Below are 19,279 nucleotides of genomic sequence, written 5' to 3'. Positions count from 1 at the left end.
GAGAGGAGAGGGTCAGAGAGAGAGTTGGACAGGGAGAAAAAGACAGGAGAGAGGAGAGAGAGAGAGAGAGACTTACATTTTCTCTGACTGGGTTTGATCCACTTCTCCCCTGAATTCACCGTACTGAAACACACACACACACCAAGGACAGAGTGTAATGATACAATAGTAATAAATAATAAACAGATCTGTGTCCTGTAATGAACTGGTGTCCTGATGAGTTTGTGCTGGTCGTTTTTCAGACGGAGGAAGAAGGTCATCCTAATGTCTGAGGGGGAGTGCACTGCACACTGAGGGGGGACGCACTGCACACTGAGGGGGGGGGGGGGGGGGCACCCTGCACACTGAGGGAACACACTGCACACTGAGGGGGGGATGAATTGCACACTGTGGAGGGGGGCACACTGCATACTGAGGGGGGACACACTGCACACTGAGGGGGGACACACTGCACACTGGGGGGGGCACTGCACACTGGGGGGGGGGCACTGCACACTGAGGGAACACACTGCACAATGAAGGGTGACACACTGCACACTGAGGGGGGGACACACTGCACACTGAGGGGAGGACACACTGCACACTGACGCGGGACACTGCACACTGAGGGGGACTGCACTGTACACTGAAGGGGGGACACACTGCACACTGAGGGGGACACACTGCACACTGAGGGGGGATGCACTAGCACACTGAGGGGGGACACACTGCACACTGAGGGGGGATGCACTAGCACACTGAGGGGGGACACACTGCACACTGAGTTATGTTGTCTGTAACTTTATGCTTAGGGGATTTTAATTCTGTGTTGAGAGAAATTATCATATAATTTGTTATGAAAACGCTGTAAGGTCCTACCTCGAGACCAGGGTCCACAACTGATTTATTAAACATTAACAGATAGCACTTTGTTTCTTAACCATTTTTTATGACTTCGCATTAAGAAAGAAATTGCCTGCATTCAAGCTGCTGCTGTCTTCACAGACAGTTCATATAAATAATTTCATATTATTCATTCATTCATTATCTGTAACCGCTTATCCAATTCAGGGTCGCGGTGGGTCCAGAGCCTACCTGGAATCATTGGGCGCAAGGCAGGAACACACCCTGGAGGGAGCGGCAGTCCTTCACAGGGCAACACACACACACATTCACACCTACAGACACTTTTGAGTCGCCAATGGACCTACCAACGTGTGTTTTTGGACTGTGGGAGGAAACCGGAGCACCCGGAGGAAACCCACGCGGACACAGGGAGAACACACCAACTCCTCACAGACAGTCACCCTGAGCGGGAATCGAACCCACAACCTCCAGGTCCTTGGAGCTGTGTGACTGCGACACTACCTGCTGGGCCATCGTGCCGCCCTAATTTAATATTATTATTAATTTTAATTTAATATGAATCTATCTAATGTGATTTTTATTTCTAATGTGATTTATAAAGCTTCATACCGACATGAACAACATCAAACTGATACAGAACGACTAAAAAAAGGTCTTCTCTTGTTTATTTAAAAAAAAACTTTATACAAATGTCCAAGTGTTTTATTTTCTGATAAATGAGAGATAGGAACCTGGTTTCAGGAGTTTCACAGGTGTTTCATTTCCCAATATTTTTTACAAAACAAAAATCCTTTGACCTGGCCATTTCCACCTCCTAAACACCTCAAATTAAAATGAAAAAATAAATAAAATTCTTTGGACCGTAGTCCGGAGATTATTCTCAGCATTCAGACCCTGAGAGCAAGAAGAGGGCGGACCACTGCTGGCCCACTGAAGGCAATGTTGGAGGTCCACTAGTGTTTTTCACAGCTTTTTCTGGGTGGAACACTGCTGATTAAACAGAATTTTAGACAAAATGCCACATTTTATCACTTTTCCATTCACAGTCCGATTTATATTTTTTCCTTCATTAGGTTCTTTTGTTATTCTTTATAAATAAGATTAGTAAATAATTTTAATTCAGCACAGTGTCAACATTTTTATCATTTAATCATTTTATATCAGGCTTATACCCATTATTATATCTCTCGTAGTTGCTGGTAATATATGTATTAGTTTGTTTTCCAGAATAAAAGTCTCTGTGAATGTAAAATCTGTTTGAGGAGATTATAAATGAGTTATAACCTGTACAGGACAGTAATCTGAGTGGTCCGATGGTGGACCAGCAGTGGTCTACAGTCAGTGGTGTACCAGCCTTTTTATGCCAGTGGACCGATATGTGCTCATTGTCTGGGGAGTGACATAAAAGTCACATGAATTCTGACCTGGCCTTTCAGACAGAGTCGAATTTCCACAGATGGACATGGATCATATGAAAGTGGCCCAAATCGGATGTGAAAAAGTCAGATTCAATGCGATTTGTGCTGTTCACACAGCCACATGAACACATCCATGTCACGTATGACTGGGCTTCTTTACCTGCTGTGTAAATGTAGCCTTAGTATTCCTTGCCCAGAATATGTCAAGCCAATAAACAACAGATGTTTAAGCCGTAGTACATTTGATTTGATGTTTTGCTCATTTTGAGAATTTGCAAATATCGTTTTCAAACATACAATTTTAATTAAAAACAGGACAAGGGGCAAATATCTTTATATATATTTATGAACTGTTCAATAAATTGATGTTCTTTTCCATAATAGTGTGTGTACATTATTATACTATCATTAAGTACACAGGCCTATTAAAATACTGGGGCTGTAAAAAAACAGACAATTAAATTGTTAATCGCAAATATATTTATGACAAATAATTGTCAGTTAAAATTTCATGATCGTGACAGCCTGTGATAAAGCTCACCCCTTCACCATCGCAAAGTGAAATGGTGGGAGGTGTTCTCTATGGGTAGAGTCGGGCGAGAGGCCTGAGATGATAAGGTCGACTCGAAATAACCCCGGGAGGTTCGATTTTTGGTTCCCTTCCACACCAAACTTTGTATTACTATTTACAGTATATATACACGCGCGCTCCTTGTGAACAAAAAAATTAACAAAACAAAATTCTCTATAAGCAGAGACAAAAAGGATAAAGACAACTAAATCATGAGTCTTATTATGTCCTTAGGTTATGCTCCTCTCGCTACGGTCTAGCAGAGTCTCCCCTTCTTTTACCCTTGTGTGGTATATATATAGGTAGCCCCGCCCCTTAGAATATACCATTCACTGAAGAGGTAAAAGTTATTGTATCTTGGATACACAAGTTTCATACACAATAAAAATTAACAATGAACTAACAACTGTACCAAGATTCAGTTACAGCCATGGCATGTTTAACATTCATTCATAATATCAATATTTATTAGATAATATATTTTCCCTCTTCTAGATGCTAGTTCCCCCATCCCTCTGTGGAGAATGGATTCAACCAGGTAAGTAAAACTCAGCATCAAGGGATAGTACTCTTTTCCCTCTCACATGACCCGTATGCAGGTGAGTAAGTACAGGTAAGTATACATAATGGTTTCTCTTGGTGATGTGTCACAGGTACTGTACATCATCACACAGCCCTACAGCCTACTGAACATAAATGAATGTCTCACAACATATTGCCCAGTGAAAAGAAGATTATGACCAGGCTGTGGTCTCTCAGGCTGTGGTCTCAGGCAGTGGTCTGTCAGTCAGTTGTCTGCAGTTGAGTTGGGTGGTATAATGGTAATATGGTACACCGCTGTATTTAAAAATGTGGAAGGTACTTAAAAATGTGGGCGGTATTTATGACATATGTGATGTGTCAAATTTCTGTTCTGTTTAAGTGTGAGGCCATAATGTTCATTCATGTGCATTTAAGAGAGCTACAGGGAGGCGGTGCTCTAAGAACTCACTGACTGGTAATGTCACACTCTGAGAATGGGAGGGGAACAAACATGAGCTCAGTCGTCCACCGCAGTGTGAGTTTAGAGCTGAGTTTGTGTTAGAAGAGAGAGGAATGAAGCTGAGAACAGACAAAACACTCAGAAGGGCCTTCACTTGACTTCACTCGAGCTATGAGGCTTTATCGCTAAATGTGTGTGATTTGAGCCTCAGTTTCACTGGGAAATCATCTGCTATGTGCTGAAACACACATGCCTGTTAGTGCCAGCTATGCTTCTAGAAGTGTAGAACCGTCTTATGTCACTTGTTTTACAACTTTTCTGTTCCTCCAGCACCAGTCACTGTAATTTGCTCTCTCAGAAACAGTTGTTTTTGTCATCAACACCGTTTGTCAGTGTGCACTGTTGGGCTGTGCTGAGCTGAATTGCACAGCGCCAAAAACCCTTCATTCGACCCACACTTACAGATATGAGGCTTATGCAGTCAGACAGTGCATACACCACCCCATGGTTATACTGTATATTGTGATAATATTTTGAAGGTATGAAAAATGTGGATACCACCCATCCCTAGTCTGAAGTATATTTTTGAAACTTTAATAATGGCTGTAAGGTAGCAGCTCTGAGGAATCACACTCTAAGTGTACAGTGTTGACAAGGGTGTATCTGTAAAGCTGGCTGTTTATGTAGATGATATCACTGTTTCAGACACTCTCTGATCATCCTGGACACTTTATCATAAGTCAAACTCCCTATTCTGAGGGCCTTCATCCCTCCTGGGGTTTTGTTTGCGTCATTGGATGAAGAAGACTGGGTTTAATCCAGTTGATGCTGTTCCATGGGGAAATTTTGGAATTTGCTTGAGTTAGCAATTCTTGGGTATCTTGGTGGTTTATAATACACAGTCTCAATGATATCATAAATTACTTTACAGCCCATAATTACAGGTTTTTAGGGAGCTCTTTTACAAGGGCTGTTTTACCCAGGCACTCTGGTGACCTCCACTGGAAAGTCCTTCATTGCATAATGCCGGCTTATGCATTTGTAGCCAAATGTATCTCTGCTGTTTGGCCAGTTAGTATTTTCTTCTGTATCCTAATACAGTTTTCCATTCTTTCTCTGACTGTCCAAGACAGGTTCACACTTTAAGATCCTGGGCCAAGCTCCTGAAAGGTGTATCTGTTCACCAATATGTTAATAGGGTGTGGAGGGCTGGGTTGTGTCTGTGCATGATGTGGTGTTACTGTTTCACTGTTGATTCATTTTTCTCAGCAATACTTTTTAACATATCAAAGTTTCTGTCTTATTCGTATATGACATCTCTCTTTCCATACCTGAGTGTTTTTATTCTGCAATGTGGATCAGAGAGCAGTCTCTCTCCAGACTCTCCAGGATGATTGTATGTCAGGTCCAGTTCTTTCAGAATGGTAAGTTTCAATTTCAGAGCTGAAGCCAGAAAGGAACAGCCTTTCTCAGTGACCATACACCAAGACAATCTGCAGAAAAGAGGAAAACACAGAGATAACTGAATTAAATGATTCACAAACAGACAAAAAACAGCTTCTATTTACAAGCAACAGCAGAATGAAAGGAACATTTGTGCTTTCTGCTTGTTTCACTTAGCTGTATTTGATATAAATTTATCTAAAATGACAACATGCTTTTTTATTGTCAGAAATATGTTTGAATTTCTGAAAAGTTTAAAAGCAGGAGAAAGAAATTCTGAGATGATTCTGATAATGATTCTGGCAATGGTCTAGGGATAAAAATAGAGTCTGTTATAAATGACAGAGGAAGAGATTAAGAAAACAGCTGAATCTAGATGAGTGGTATGTAGACGTTCATTAACCACTTAAAACATCATCAATTTGACAGACAACCCAGATCACTGGAAACAAACATATTTGTTGTGAAATTAAAAGAATATCAGAGAAGCACTGAGTTTAACAGCTGAACATTTTCCATTCAGGAACAAATATTTACCTGAGAGTCTCCAGTTTACAGTGTGGACTCTTCAGTCCTTCAGAGAGCTTCTCCACTCCTGAATCCTGCAGGTCATTTTTACTGAGGTCCAGTTCTCTCAGAGAGCAGTTTTCTGATTGTAAAGCTGAGCTCAGTGTATCACAAGATATTTCCCTCAAATCACACAAAGCCAGTCTGAAACCAGAGGAAATATTTTACAAGATAATTCTGATTCACGTAAGAGAAGAGGGTGTTCAGCCTGTTAAATGTCGTGAACACTGGGTAAAACAGTGGTGTATAATGTTAAACTGCAGAATGTTTAGGTTCCGAGCTTTATTTGTAAACTCTGGGTTTAAAGATAATAATAAACCCATAATGTTCAGGATATGTGCGGTTACCAAGGAATTTCCGCTGAAACATTTATGAATATTTTTTCAGAACATATGTATGAACGTATAAAGAATGTATGCCATAGTAAGGCTAATTTCACAATGTATGTCTCTCAATATTTAAGTGAAAATCAAATGTCCATGTTTAAATATGTTTAAGACAAAGGTTTATACTGGGTGTCTTAACTTTTCCCCATAATTGTACATTGAACAAAATTCAGTTGTAAAACAAAGCTAAACAAGATGCCAGAAAAACATTTTTATTTATCAAAATAAAGACTGAAGTACCTGTCAAATGACTTTATTAATTTACAGACCTACAGCATCAGTAATAAAGTGCTTTTAAGAAAATTGTAAAGGCTTCAGCTCTGTGCTCCCAGTGTGGACTCATCTGTAGACATGCATTTTAATCTCCAAATCTTCAATAAAGCGGATAGACACTTATATACTGTCACACATGAACTACAGCCATTTACTCCTACATGCAGTTATGGCACCAAAATACTGACACACACCAACTACAGCCGTTTACACTTACATACAGTTACAGCACAGAAATACTGACACACAGTTATAGCGGTTTACTCCCATTTACAGTTACAGCACTGAAACTGCTGGTGCACACTAGCTACGTTTTCTCCTGCATACAGGTAAGGCAATGAAATACTGGCATAGTGGAGTGTTTCTGACAGTGGATCAGACTGTTACATTATTAATGATTAGTGTGAGATGTTATTTACTGATAGAGACACAGTCACTCTTTAGAGACAGAAACACAGCTGAGATATGGGTCCAATTCAAACTGGATTTAGTGATTTTATAGAGTTTATATAGAAATTACACTCAATTATATTTACACTCAATAATAAATTCATAATTAATACCTGAGTGTCTCCAATTTACAGTGTGGACTCTTCAGTCCAGCAGAGATCTTCTCCACTCCTGAATCCTGCAGGTCATTGTTACTGAGGTCCAGTTCTCTCAGAGAGCAGTTTTCTGATTGTAGAGCTGAGCTCAGTGTTTCACAGGATGAATTAGGTATTTTACACACAGCAAGTCTGCAAAGGGAGAATAAATAAAACCTATTACAACCACACAGTGGGGGAAGGTTTATTGATATTTTTGTAATGTTTTTAAAGTTCATCATTCCACAAAATAATCTTTAACACTGACCTGAGAGTCTCGAGTTTACAGTGTGTACTCGTCAGTGCAGCAGAGATCTTCTCCACTCCGGAATCCCTCAGGTCATTGTTACTGAGGTCCAGTTCTCTCAGAGAGCATTTTTCTGATTGTAGAGCTGAGCTAAGTGTCTCACAGGACGCATTAGAAAGCTGGTTCATAGTAAGTCTGCAAATGGAAGAATAGATACAGAACTTTCCCATCAGTGGAGAATGGTTTAATTTTGTGCATAAAATTAGAAATATACATTGTACATTGTGTTGGTATATAATTATAGTTAATATTAATCCTGACCTGAGTTTCTCCAGTTTACAGTGTGGACTCTTCAGTGCAGAAGAGATCTTCTCCACACCTGAATCCCTCAAGTAATTGATACTGAGGTCCATTTCTCTCAGAGAACAGTTTTCTGATTGTAGAGCTGCAGTTAAAGTACTGATGGATTGTTCAGAGAGATTACAGCCAGCAAATCTACAAGAGACACGGTGAGTAAAGCTGACACAGACAGTACAGAGTTACTGATTCAGGTTCAGTTTACTCTCTTCCTCTGAGTGCTACTCAGTTACATACTGTAAACCCACAGATAGACGTGGACAGAACAAATCTTCTCAGCTGCAGCATGTACAAACAAACAGAAACATTGGGTTTACTTTAATTTTCTGGTTTTAAACCTTCTGTGTATACAAACCGGATTCCAAAAATGTTGGGACACTAAACAAATTGTGAATAAAAACTGAATGCAATGATGTGGAGATGGCAAATGTCAATATTATATTCATAATAGAACATAGATGACAGATCAAATGTTTAATCTGAGTAAATGTAACATTTTAAAGGAAAAATATGTTGATTCAAAATTTCACAGTGTCAACAAATCCCAAAAAAGTTGGGACAAGTAGCAATAAGAGGCTGGCAAAAGGAAATTAAGCATATAACAAACAGCTGGAAGACCAATTAACACTAATTAGGTCAATTGACAACATGATTGGGTATAAAAAGTGCTTCTCAGAGTGTCAGTGTCTCTCTGAAGCCAAGATGGTAAGAGGATCACCAATTCCACCATTGTTGCGCAGAAAGATAGTGCAGCAATACCAGAATGGTGTTACCCAGCGTAAAATAGCAAAGACTTTTAAGTTATCATCATCAACCGTGCATAACATCATCAAAAGATTCAGAGAATCTGGAACAATTGTGGATCAAAGCCGTAAAACTCTACTGGATGCTCGTGATCTCCGGGCCCTTAAACGTCACTGCACCTCAAACAGGAATGCCACTGTCAAGGAAATAACAGAATGGGCACAGGAGTACTTCCAGAAAGCATTGTCAGTGAACACAATCCACCGTCCCATCCGTCGTTGCCAGCTGAAACTCTACAGTGCAAAGAGGAAGCCATTTCTAAGCAAGCTCCACAAGCTCAGATGTTTGCACTGGGCCAGGGGTCTTTTAAAATGGAGTATGGCAAAATGGAAGGCTGTTCTGTGGTCAGATGAGTCACGATTTGAAGTTCTTTATGGAACACTGGGACGCCATGTCATCCGGACCAGAGAGGACGAGGATAACCCAAGTTGTTATCAACTCTCTGTTCAGAAGCCTGCATCACTGATGGTATGGGGTTGCTTGAGTGCTTGTGGCATGGGCAGCTTGCATGTCTGGAAAGGCACCATTAATGCAGAGAACTATGTTCAGGTTCTAGAACAGCATATGCTCCCATCTAGACATCATCTCTTTCAGGGAAGACCTTGCATTTTTCAACAAGATAATGCCAGACCACATTCTGCAGCAATCACAACATCATGGCTATGTAGGAGAAGGATCCGGGTACTGAAATGGCCAGCCTGCAGTCCAGATCTTTCACCTATAGAGAACATTTGGCGCATCATAAAGAGGAAGGTGCGACAAAGAAGGCCCAAGACGATTGAACAGTTAGAGGCCTGTATTAGACATGAATTGGAGAGCATTCCTATTTCTAAACTTGAGAAACTGGTCTCCTCTGTCCCCAGACATATGATGAGTGTTGTAAGAAGAAAGGGGGATGCCACATAGTGGTAAAAATGGCCTTGTCCCAACTTTTTTGGGATTTGTTGACGCCATGAAATTTTGAAACAACATATTCTTCCTTTAAAATGATACATTCTCTCAGTTTAAACTTTTGATCTGTGATTTGTGTTCTATTCTTAATAAAATGTTAGATGTTGGCACCTCCACATCATTGCATTCAGTTTTTATTCACAATTTGTTTAGTGTCCCAACTTTTTTGGGATTTGTTGACGCCATGAAATTTTGAAACAACATATTCTTCCTTTAAAATGATACATTCTCTCAGTTTAAACTTTTGATCTGTGATTTGTATTCTATTCTGAATAAAATATTAGATGTTGGCACCTCCACATCATTGCATTCAGTTTTTATTCACAATTTGTATTTGAATACATTTTTGTGTGGATTATTTGTTGTAACTGTGTATTGCTGCCATTTTTGGCCAGGTCTCACTTGTAAAAGAGATCAGTGATCTCAATGAGACTAACCAGTTTGAATAAAGGTTTAAAAAAAGCTCCCCTCAATAGAAAAGGAAAAAACAAAGATCACAATGAAACGTGAGCATAACGAAACCAAAATAGTTTGCAAATCATTTTTCGTAAATGTCCAGATTCATTAATGTGCTTGTACTCTCAAAATATTTATGGGTAAGAACAACATTTAAAGCACTAATTTAAAGAGTGTGTAAAGCATCTGACATGACTGATCCTTAATTAAAAGTAATTAAATTGTAATTAAAATATATTAACCATATAATAATTCAATAGTAAAAAATACATTTTTTAAAAAATCTAAAGAACTTTCACTCATGAAATAGTCATCTTCCAACTACAGCTTGTTATTCAGAGCAACTTCCAGTAGCTAAAGGGCAATTGTTTGTTAATTATTTTGTTTCTGATGTCAGACAGTAAATTAATGAATGTGGATAATTTTATTATATTTTATTATATTTGAGGGTCTGTAATACCCGCCTGTGTAACTGGCTAATCTTGTGCTGCTGCTGGATTTAACAGACAGATTTACATTTACATTTACATTTATGCATTTGGCAGACGCTTTTATCCAAAGCAACTTACAAAAAGAGGATCTAACATTCAAACTACAGCACAAATTATACAAAATACCTTACATTAAGTGCAATATGCCAGGAAGTAATAAGTGCATTAAAGAAATACTTTCAGTGCAAAAGATACTCTCGGAAGAGTTGGGTTTTCAAGGATTTCTTGAATGCGGAGAGGGTTCCTGTTGCTCTGATAGTGCTTGGAAGCTCGTTCCACCAGCGTGGTACCAGAGATGAGAATAGCCTCAACTGACCTGTACGGGGGGTTGGTCGTGTTAGTTGGCGCTTCTTTGAGGAATGTATGGTTTTAATAGTTTATTGAGGTAGATGGGAGCAGAACCAGTGAATATTCTGAAGGCCATCATTAGTGATTTAAATTTGATGCGAGCAGCTAAGGGTAGCCAATGCAGCTCAACTAATAGGGGTGTGACATGTGCTCTTTTAGGCTGGTTGAAGACCAGGCGTGCTGCAGCATTGTGGATCATCTGTAGTGGTCTCACAGCACAGGCCGGAAGACCTGTCAGGAGGGCATTGCAATAGTCTAGACGGGAGATTACTAACGTCTGAACAAGGAGCTGTGTTGCATGTTGAGTTAGGTATGGCCTAATGTTCCTTATGTTGAATAGGGAGAAGTGGCACGATCAAGCTACAGCGGTAATGTGATCTGCGAAGGTCAGCTGGTCATCAACCATGACACCCAGGTTTCTTACAACCTTGGTGGGAGCCACTGATAGGGACTCTAGCTTGATGCTGGACGCTGGACTCTGCAGCGAGAATTTTAACATCTTTACAGATCATACAAGTTTAGCTGACAGTGATGAAGGAAGGAATATCTGGTAGGAATAAAAGGACCTGCCCTCTCTTGGTTCAGATCCTATTTATCTGACCATTATCATTTTGTTTATATGAACAAAAAATCCCCACATTATACTTTGGTAAAATATGGTGCTACACAAGGGTCAGTGTTTGGCCCTGTATTATTCACACTCTACATGTTGCCAATGGGTAGACTAATCTGTAAGCATGGTATTCAAATCCACTGTTACGCTGATGACACACAACTGTATATGTTAGCCAAACCTAATGATTTTGCTTGTCTACGTAAAATAACAGAATGTCAAACTGAAAATAAAGACGGGAAGAAAAATGTTCTCATGTTAAATTCTGATAAAACCGAGGTCTTGTTACTAGGTACAGATACTCAGAAACATTCACTCAGAAATTATGCTATTAATCTTGATAATTAAACAGTAAAACACAGTACCATCATTAAAAATTGAGGGGTTGCTTTTGATTGACTCTCTCATTTGATACCCACAAATCCAATACAGTCAAAACCGCCTTCTTCCACCTATGCAATGTTGCCAAAATTCGGCATATCTCATCCTTAAAACATGCAGAGGAACTAGTGCATATTTTATAACTTCACGTCTAGACTACTGCAATGCACTCCTGGCAGTGAGCTCATACAAAGCGTTACACTAGCTTCATCCATCCAGCCATCCATTATCCACCGCTTATCCGCATCTGGGTCGCGGGGGAAGCAGTCAGAGCAAAGAAACCCAGACCTCCCTCTCCCCAGCCACCACCTCCAGCTCCTCCGGGGGTATACCGAGGCGTTCCCAGGCCAGTTGAGACATGTAGTCTCTCCAGCGTGCCCCGGGGCCTCCTCCCCGTTAGACATACCCGGAACACCTCACCAGGAAGGCGTCCAGGAGACATCCGAACCAGATACCCAAACCACCTCAACTGGCTCCTCTCGACGTGGAGGAGCAGCGACTCCACTCCGAATCTCTCCCGGATCCGAGGTTCAACAGGTTCAACTATCAGTTGGACTCTCTTCTCCAGTACCCCCGCATAGACCTTATTGGGGAGGCTGAGAAGTGTATAGTTGGAACACACCCTCCGATCCCCCTTTTTAAAAAGGGGAACCACCACCCCAGTCTGCCAGTCCAGAGGCACTGCCCCCGATGTCCACGCAATGTTGCAAAGACGTGTCAGCCAGGACAGCCCCACGACATCCAGAGCTTTGAGGAACCTGGGGCGAACTTCATCCACCCCCGGAGCCCTACTGCCAAGGAGTTTCCCTACCACCTCGGCCATCTCAACCCCAGTGATAGACACCCCCCTGGGTTCCCAAACTCTGCTTCCTCTGCGGAAGACGTGCTGGTGGGATTGAGAAGATCCCCAAAGTATTCCTTCCACCGCCTAATGACGTCCCCAGTCGAGGTCAACAGTTCCCCACCCCCACCATATACAGTGTTGGTGGAAAACCACTTTCCCCTCCTGAGTCGCCTGATGGTACCTGTCGGCTGCCTCGGGAGTCCCCCAAGCCAACCAGGCTCGATAGGACTTTTTCTTCAGCTTGACAGACCCCTCACCCGAGGCATCCACCACCGAGTGCGGGGATTGCCACCCCGACAGGCACCGACAACATTGCAGCCACAGCTCCATTCAGACGCCTCAACAATGGAGGTCCGGAACATGGCCCACTCAGACTCAATGTCACCAGCCTCTCCCAGGATGCAGTCGAAGCTCTGCCAGATGTAGGAGTTGAAGATCTTTCTGACAGGTTCCTCTGCCAAATGTTCCCAGTAAACCCTCAGCACGCGTTTGGGCCTGCCAGGTCTGTCCGCCATCCTCCCCCACCATCTGATCCAACTCACCAAAAGGTGGTGATCAGTTGACAGGTCAGCGCCACTCTTCACCCGAGTGTCCAGAACATATGGCCGCAGGTCCGATGATACGACTATAAAGTCGATCATCGAAATGCGGCCTAGGGTATCCTGATGCCAGGTGTACTTGTGGACACCCTCATGCTCGAACATGGTGTTCATAATGGACAAACTGTGACGGGCACAGAAATCCAATAACTGAACACCACTCGGGTTCAGATCAGCGGGGCCGTTCCTCCCAATCACGCCCCTCCAGGTCTCACTGTCATTACCCACGTGAGCATTGAAGCCCCCCAGCAGAACAATGGAGTCCGCAGAATGAGTGTTCTCCAGCACCCCCTCTAGGGTCCCCAAGAAGGCATGGTACTCTGAACTGCTGTTCAATGCATAAGCACAAACAAAAGTCAGAGCCCTTTTCCCAACCCGAAGGCGCAGGGAAATTACCCTCTCGTCCACTGAAGAGTAAGCCCACTCCTGCCTTATGCCTCTCACCCTGGGCAACTTCAGAGTGAAAGAGCATCCAGCCCCTCTCAAGGAGATTGGTTCCAGAGCCAATACTGTGTGTTGAGGTGAGCCCAACTATATCTAGCCGGTACCTCTCAACCTCGCGCACCAGCTCAGGCTCTTTTCCCACCTGAGAGGTTATGTTCCATGTTCCAAAAGCCAGTTTCAGTAACCGAGGATCAGAATGCCAGGGCCACCGACCCCGGCTGCCACCCGATCCACAATGCACCAGACACGGATTACTACTACCCGGAGCCAGGGTGCTCACTAGAGCTAGAAATTTCAACCATATAACCCCAGTTCTCTCGTCCCTACACTTCTACTCTTAGTAGGTCTACTCTTAGTTCCTCACATTAAGAAAGACACTGCAGGAGGAACAGCATTTTCTCACAAACTCCTCAACTCTGGTATTGCCTCCGGTTACTGTTCGGGGCTTAGACATACATCTAGATTAAAAACCTACCTTTTCACACAAGCTTATGATTAAGCACTCACTTTCAGGTTACTCCTTCTCTATTGGTGTTAGAGCTGGTTTTCGTATTATCACTGTTCTGTAGTAACCCTGTCATACTACCATAGCTACAGCTTTTTTAGTTAGCTTTCTGGTAACCACCAACCAGACTGCACTCTCTCTCTCTCTCTCTCTCTCTCTCTCTCTCTCTTGTCTGTTGCTTGTCTGTTGCTGTGTTCTCTTGCCTGGCCAGTGGATGCTTATTTTGCAGGGCCCTGCTTTACCATGAGCCTGTTGACCCCTTTATTTCCCCCCTTGTCTGGTTTTCTTTTTCCTGTGTTTCTCATACCTGGAGTCTTCCAGTTCCTGCTGCTCTCCAGGTGTTGCCCTGATCCAGCCCCTGACCTACAAGGTCCTGGCTTTGTCTCACCTACAGTATCATGCTTGATATCATGCTTAACTCTGCACCTGCTTTTACCTCTAACAGAATCACTGACCACCTCCTCCTTCCTCAGACTCATATGTCACTAATATTTTACCGTTACATTACTATAATGAATACAGGCAATTACTATATGTATACAGGCAAAAAATTCGACCTGACCATTCACATTCATGTCACATGAAAATAAAGCAGATATGTGTCAGATCTAGGAGCACATATGAAAGTGACTCAAATCTGATTTGACAAAATAGGATTTGACATGTTCACACAGCTCTGAAAAGATCAAATTTCAGTCACTTCAACCTGGTAATGTGAATGTAGCCTAATGTTCTTTCACTGGTCTGTGTCTCCATTAGTGACTGATTTGTAGGTGACACTCACTGAGCTGTTCTGCAGTTAGAGATCGCTGGGATGAGTCTCTGGTAGCCCTTGTCTGATGTGCTGTATTTCTTCAGGTTCATCTCCTTCCTCACTTTCTCTGAATGAAGATGAAAGTAGGCTATGGCTGAGCACTCTGCAGGAGATAGCTGCTTTTTAGAGCGTCTGTCTGGAGTTAGAGAGAGACAGGGGAGACACTGCTGTCATTAATTGACTGTAACTTTCTGTACAATCCACTGTTTTTCTAAAAAGGCATTTAAAGTGTCCAGTGCTTGTGGGTTACTTATATTTATATACTGTTGCTGTTCAAGGACAACCATGTATCTTTGTGGATGTTTGTTTTACTACATCATTTGAACACAGCAGCTGTCCCTCACATTGTGTGTAAATCTCATGATGAATGACCAATAGAAATCTGAAAGTTAGAGCTTGTTTCCTTCTCCTGTAAAGTCAGTGTTGTCGAGATACATTTTTCTTTGGACAGTGATGATATTTTGTCCTAAACAGTGTCTTATGGTGAAGTATTTGAACTGTAGTAAACCAGTATATGCCCAAAATGTACATTTCATTAAAAGAAGTAAAAACATATTCTTTCAGCTATTACACACTTCTGTGTCTGGAGTCTGACGTCTAATAAAAGATGCAGCAGTTTAGAATACTACAATTCTGAATGGATATTTTGGCTCATCATGTGTCATTTTATTGAACTGATATTAATGTCTTGTTTAGATTTTATTGAATTAGCTACAAACATTTGTAATACAAATGTTGATGTATTGAATAGATGTTTCCCCTAATGTATTTGTTACTAAAATCCAAAGATACTGTTGGGCAGTTGTCACACCTTGGCCCTGTCTTGTCTGTTGTTTCCACCATGTGTGCACATAGCACATGGCTCTTTGTTGTTGTTGTCTCCGCCCTAGTCCCTCCTTCTCGTCAGTGTCATTTGTAGTCCTGCCCCTTCGTTATCTCTTCCAGGTGTCCCTTGTCTGTGTTGTGCATTTAAGTTCCTTTGTGTGAGCTCCTCAGCCAGCCAGCCAGCCATTGTATCTCTCTTGTCTGTTTGTGTTTCTTTAGTCTGTTTTCGCTTCAAGCTGGTACCCCTCTCACCTGTTTCCCTTACTGTGCTCTGTTTGGCCTGTTTAACCCTCTAGTCTGTCTGATATATTTGCCCTGTTTAGCTCTGTCTGTTTAGCTCCCTCGATCTAGGTTTCTCTGTTTCATTCTATCTGTCCAATTCTTTCTTTCTAAGTCTTTCTTTATCCAAGTCTATCTGTTTTGTTACCTTTTGTTATAAATAAAAGTATACTTTTTTTAGCGTTTGCGTCTGCCTCCGTCAGTCCACCCCCCAGTCCTTACAGCAGTACTTATGATTAATCTGAACATGTTTAGGCTTTTCACTGTGTCTGTTATATGATGCTTTTCATTTATCCACAGGTTGATCCAAATACGGGCAGTACAATTCATACAGTATTTATATTTAAACATTTGTAGCGGAGATAAACAGATTATTAATTTTAATAAACAATATTATACTTTTTGGGGACTTAATATGCCAAAGTTACCTTATTATGCTGAAAAACCTCTCTTAGCTCAGAGACATCTCCAAGCCACACAAGCCCAGATGAGAATTTCAGATAACACAGAGCAGGCTCATAAACCACTTTCCAGGGACCTTTTTTATGACCAAAGGCCAAGAAAGAAAAGCCCTTCACTTTACACTTTTTCTCTTTTAAGCCTTTTTCAAGGCTAAAGAAGAGAAATGACTCGGGTATGCAGTGACTCTGCAGGGTCCTCTGCAGGCGTCGGACTCCCATGGCTTTCTTAAACAGTCTTGGGCCCAGAACAGAAGTTCTATTTTAATTTTATCTCTTTAAAGAAAAGATTAAGAAAAGCTATAGTTTAATTCCACCAAAAATTCAACACCACACCCAGAGCATGAAGGAAACCTTAGACCTCTGACCCTCAAAAGGATGACAAAGCTGCCGGAAAGCACCACGTGTCAGCGACATACTCCCAGCTATCTCCAGTCCATCTCCACAGATATGTAAAGTCACATGGTTTCATTTCTTTAATTGCTCAGGGTCGGTGCTAAATGCTTGCTGGGATCAACAATAGCTTTTCCTAGAATTTAAGGTAATTATCATAGAGAAGTTCCCTCATATATTAATCTCCCTGTTCCCTCATGTATCGCTGTAATCCATTTCATTATATGAATGTAAAATCAACACTGTATAAAAAATCCGTAAAATTTACGGTAAAATACTAGCAGCTGTGGTTGCCAGAATTTCACTGTAAAATATACGGTCACGTTTTTGGCAGTCATAAATTTTACATTTAAGGACTGTTTTGTTTACAGTACGTTTCTGTTAAAAAAACAGATACACTGTAAAAAACATGATATTTACATAAAAATAACAAAAAAACATTGTTTTTCTATAAAATTAACATGTAAATTGTGTGACAAATTAGAGAAAGGAGACGGAGATATAGCCATATTTAGATATAGCTAAACTGCATCCTGTATTCAGCCCTTAAAAGGAGATCTTGCTGAAAGGACTAAAGAAATGTTCGGTATCTGGGTGCCACATGCGGAACACAGGCTGATGGTGAACTTTCCTGACCAACACACGTCTGACATAATATGCACAGTAACACAAACACACACAGTGATCACCCCAATGCAACCCAAAATCAGTAAATCTCAAAGACAGAAAAAAACAAAAAAACTCTGAAAATCACAGAAAATATGGAGAAGCAAAGCATGCTGGGAGCTCCCTAATGAGTCTCAGCTCCTCCCAGTCCTTGGACACTTGTACCGTCCCCAATGGTTTGTGTGTTTAACAGTGAAATAATGTATATTTTACAGTAAAGAGATGTAAAAAATTGTATTTTGGCTGATAATAGTGTTTACGGTATTTCACTGTTACAGAAACTGTTTTCAACCTTTTTAGAGTTTACAGTCATTTACTGTCATGGTTTTACAGTTTTCCACCTTAAAATTCACAGACATTTTTTACAGTGAATATTCATTATTTGATATCCATCCATCCATTATCTGTAACCGCTTATCCAATTTAGGGTCGCGGGGGTCCAGAGCCTACCTGGAATCATTGGGCGCAAGGCGGGAATACACCCTGGAGGGGGCACCAGTCCTTCACAGGGCAACACAGACACACACACATTCACTCACACACTCACACCTACGGACACTTTCGAGTCGCCAATCCACCTGCAACGTGTGTTTTTGGACTGTGGGAGGAAACCGGAGCATTATTTGATATTACAATTAATAAACCAGTTGTGTGATAAAACCAATCCTTTGTTATTTGTTTGTGTGTGCACCTTTCTGGTATAGAAATATTACTTCTAGATCAGATTCAATTTCCTACTCAATGAGCATAATTCATTAAAAATAATTAATTCTAGCTAATTCTGCTATATAATATGTAAAGTCATCTAACATGATGACCTACTTGTCTAAACTAAAATTAGACAGGTAAAGACACTACTTATTATTTATTATGGAGCTTAGCAAAATGATTATTATTAAAAACAATTATTATAAAAACAATAATTAATTATCATTGACTCCACTATGTAGTGCTTATGCCACCGCAACGTGTGCAATTTCCACTACACATTATTCATTAAAATGTTACCTTTTATGTTCCACACTGTAAACAACACTAATGCAATGCAGAAAAGTGAAAGGCAGATGATGGTAATCTTCCAGGCCGCAAAAGGTTTTTCTGAAACACAGATCATGTAACTTTTACAGCAGGATAAACACAGTTTGAGGGACTGACCTATCATCTCTAAAATGCTGTATTTAGCTGCAATGCATTCTAAATTATGGCCTTTAATGATTACAGTTAGTTTTCAACATCCAGCAAAACTTTTTTTTTTTTTGACAAACATGACAAAGCTGATTTATTCATTCATAAATAATAATAAAAAAAAACTGATGTAGTGATTGTTCTTACCCTTAACTTCTACATACAGACTGATATCATCAGATGAAGATGTTGATGGGTCATCAATATAACACTGGTAAAGTCCTTCATCAGAAGATCGGACTGAGGAGAGTTTGAGTGATGCATTGCCTTTCGACAGCTGCTCTTTAAACAGAGCTGTCCTCCCTCTGTACGATTCCATCTGCTGAATATTATTGTCTTGAAAATCTTCATACATGTGCACCAGTCTGTTTGCCTGATTCAGATCTAATCTGATCCACTCCAATATCTTATCCTCAGCACTGATGTTTGGTTGGAGAGAACAGGGCAGAACCAGGTCTTTATCGACTTCAACCACTAGAGGAGCATGTGGTCCAACTACTTTAAACTGCTCTGAAATACAAAAACAATAAAGGCACAATATATTATAAA

The 19,279-nt window shown here is 41.0% G+C and overlaps 1 protein-coding gene across 1 annotated transcript in view; it reads right to left on the bottom strand.

The window, feature by feature from the left end:
* LOC136699110 (NACHT, LRR and PYD domains-containing protein 9-like) overlaps nt 1–19,279 on the bottom strand; it is a 78,130-nt gene that overhangs the window by 24,855 nt on the left and 33,996 nt on the right. The window contains exons 4-12 of the mRNA XM_066673573.1: nt 18,878–19,240; nt 18,554–18,643; nt 14,895–15,060; nt 7,639–7,812; nt 7,339–7,512; nt 7,050–7,223; nt 5,798–5,971; nt 5,149–5,310; nt 77–123 (exon numbers count right to left, since the gene is read on the bottom strand). Of these exons, the coding sequence (XP_066529670.1) occupies nt 77–123; nt 5,149–5,310; nt 5,798–5,971; nt 7,050–7,223; nt 7,339–7,512; nt 7,639–7,812; nt 14,895–15,060; nt 18,554–18,643; nt 18,878–19,240 (1,524 nt within the window). The remainder of the gene's footprint in view (nt 1–76; nt 124–5,148; nt 5,311–5,797; nt 5,972–7,049; nt 7,224–7,338; nt 7,513–7,638; nt 7,813–14,894; nt 15,061–18,553; nt 18,644–18,877; nt 19,241–19,279) is intronic.

The sequence above is a fragment of the Hoplias malabaricus genome, chromosome 6, assembly GCF_029633855.1.
Source record: "Hoplias malabaricus isolate fHopMal1 chromosome 6, fHopMal1.hap1, whole genome shotgun sequence".
Classification (NCBI taxonomy): domain Eukaryota; kingdom Metazoa; phylum Chordata; class Actinopteri; order Characiformes; family Erythrinidae; genus Hoplias; species Hoplias malabaricus.
This window is presented reverse-complemented; position numbering and strand designations above follow the sequence as displayed.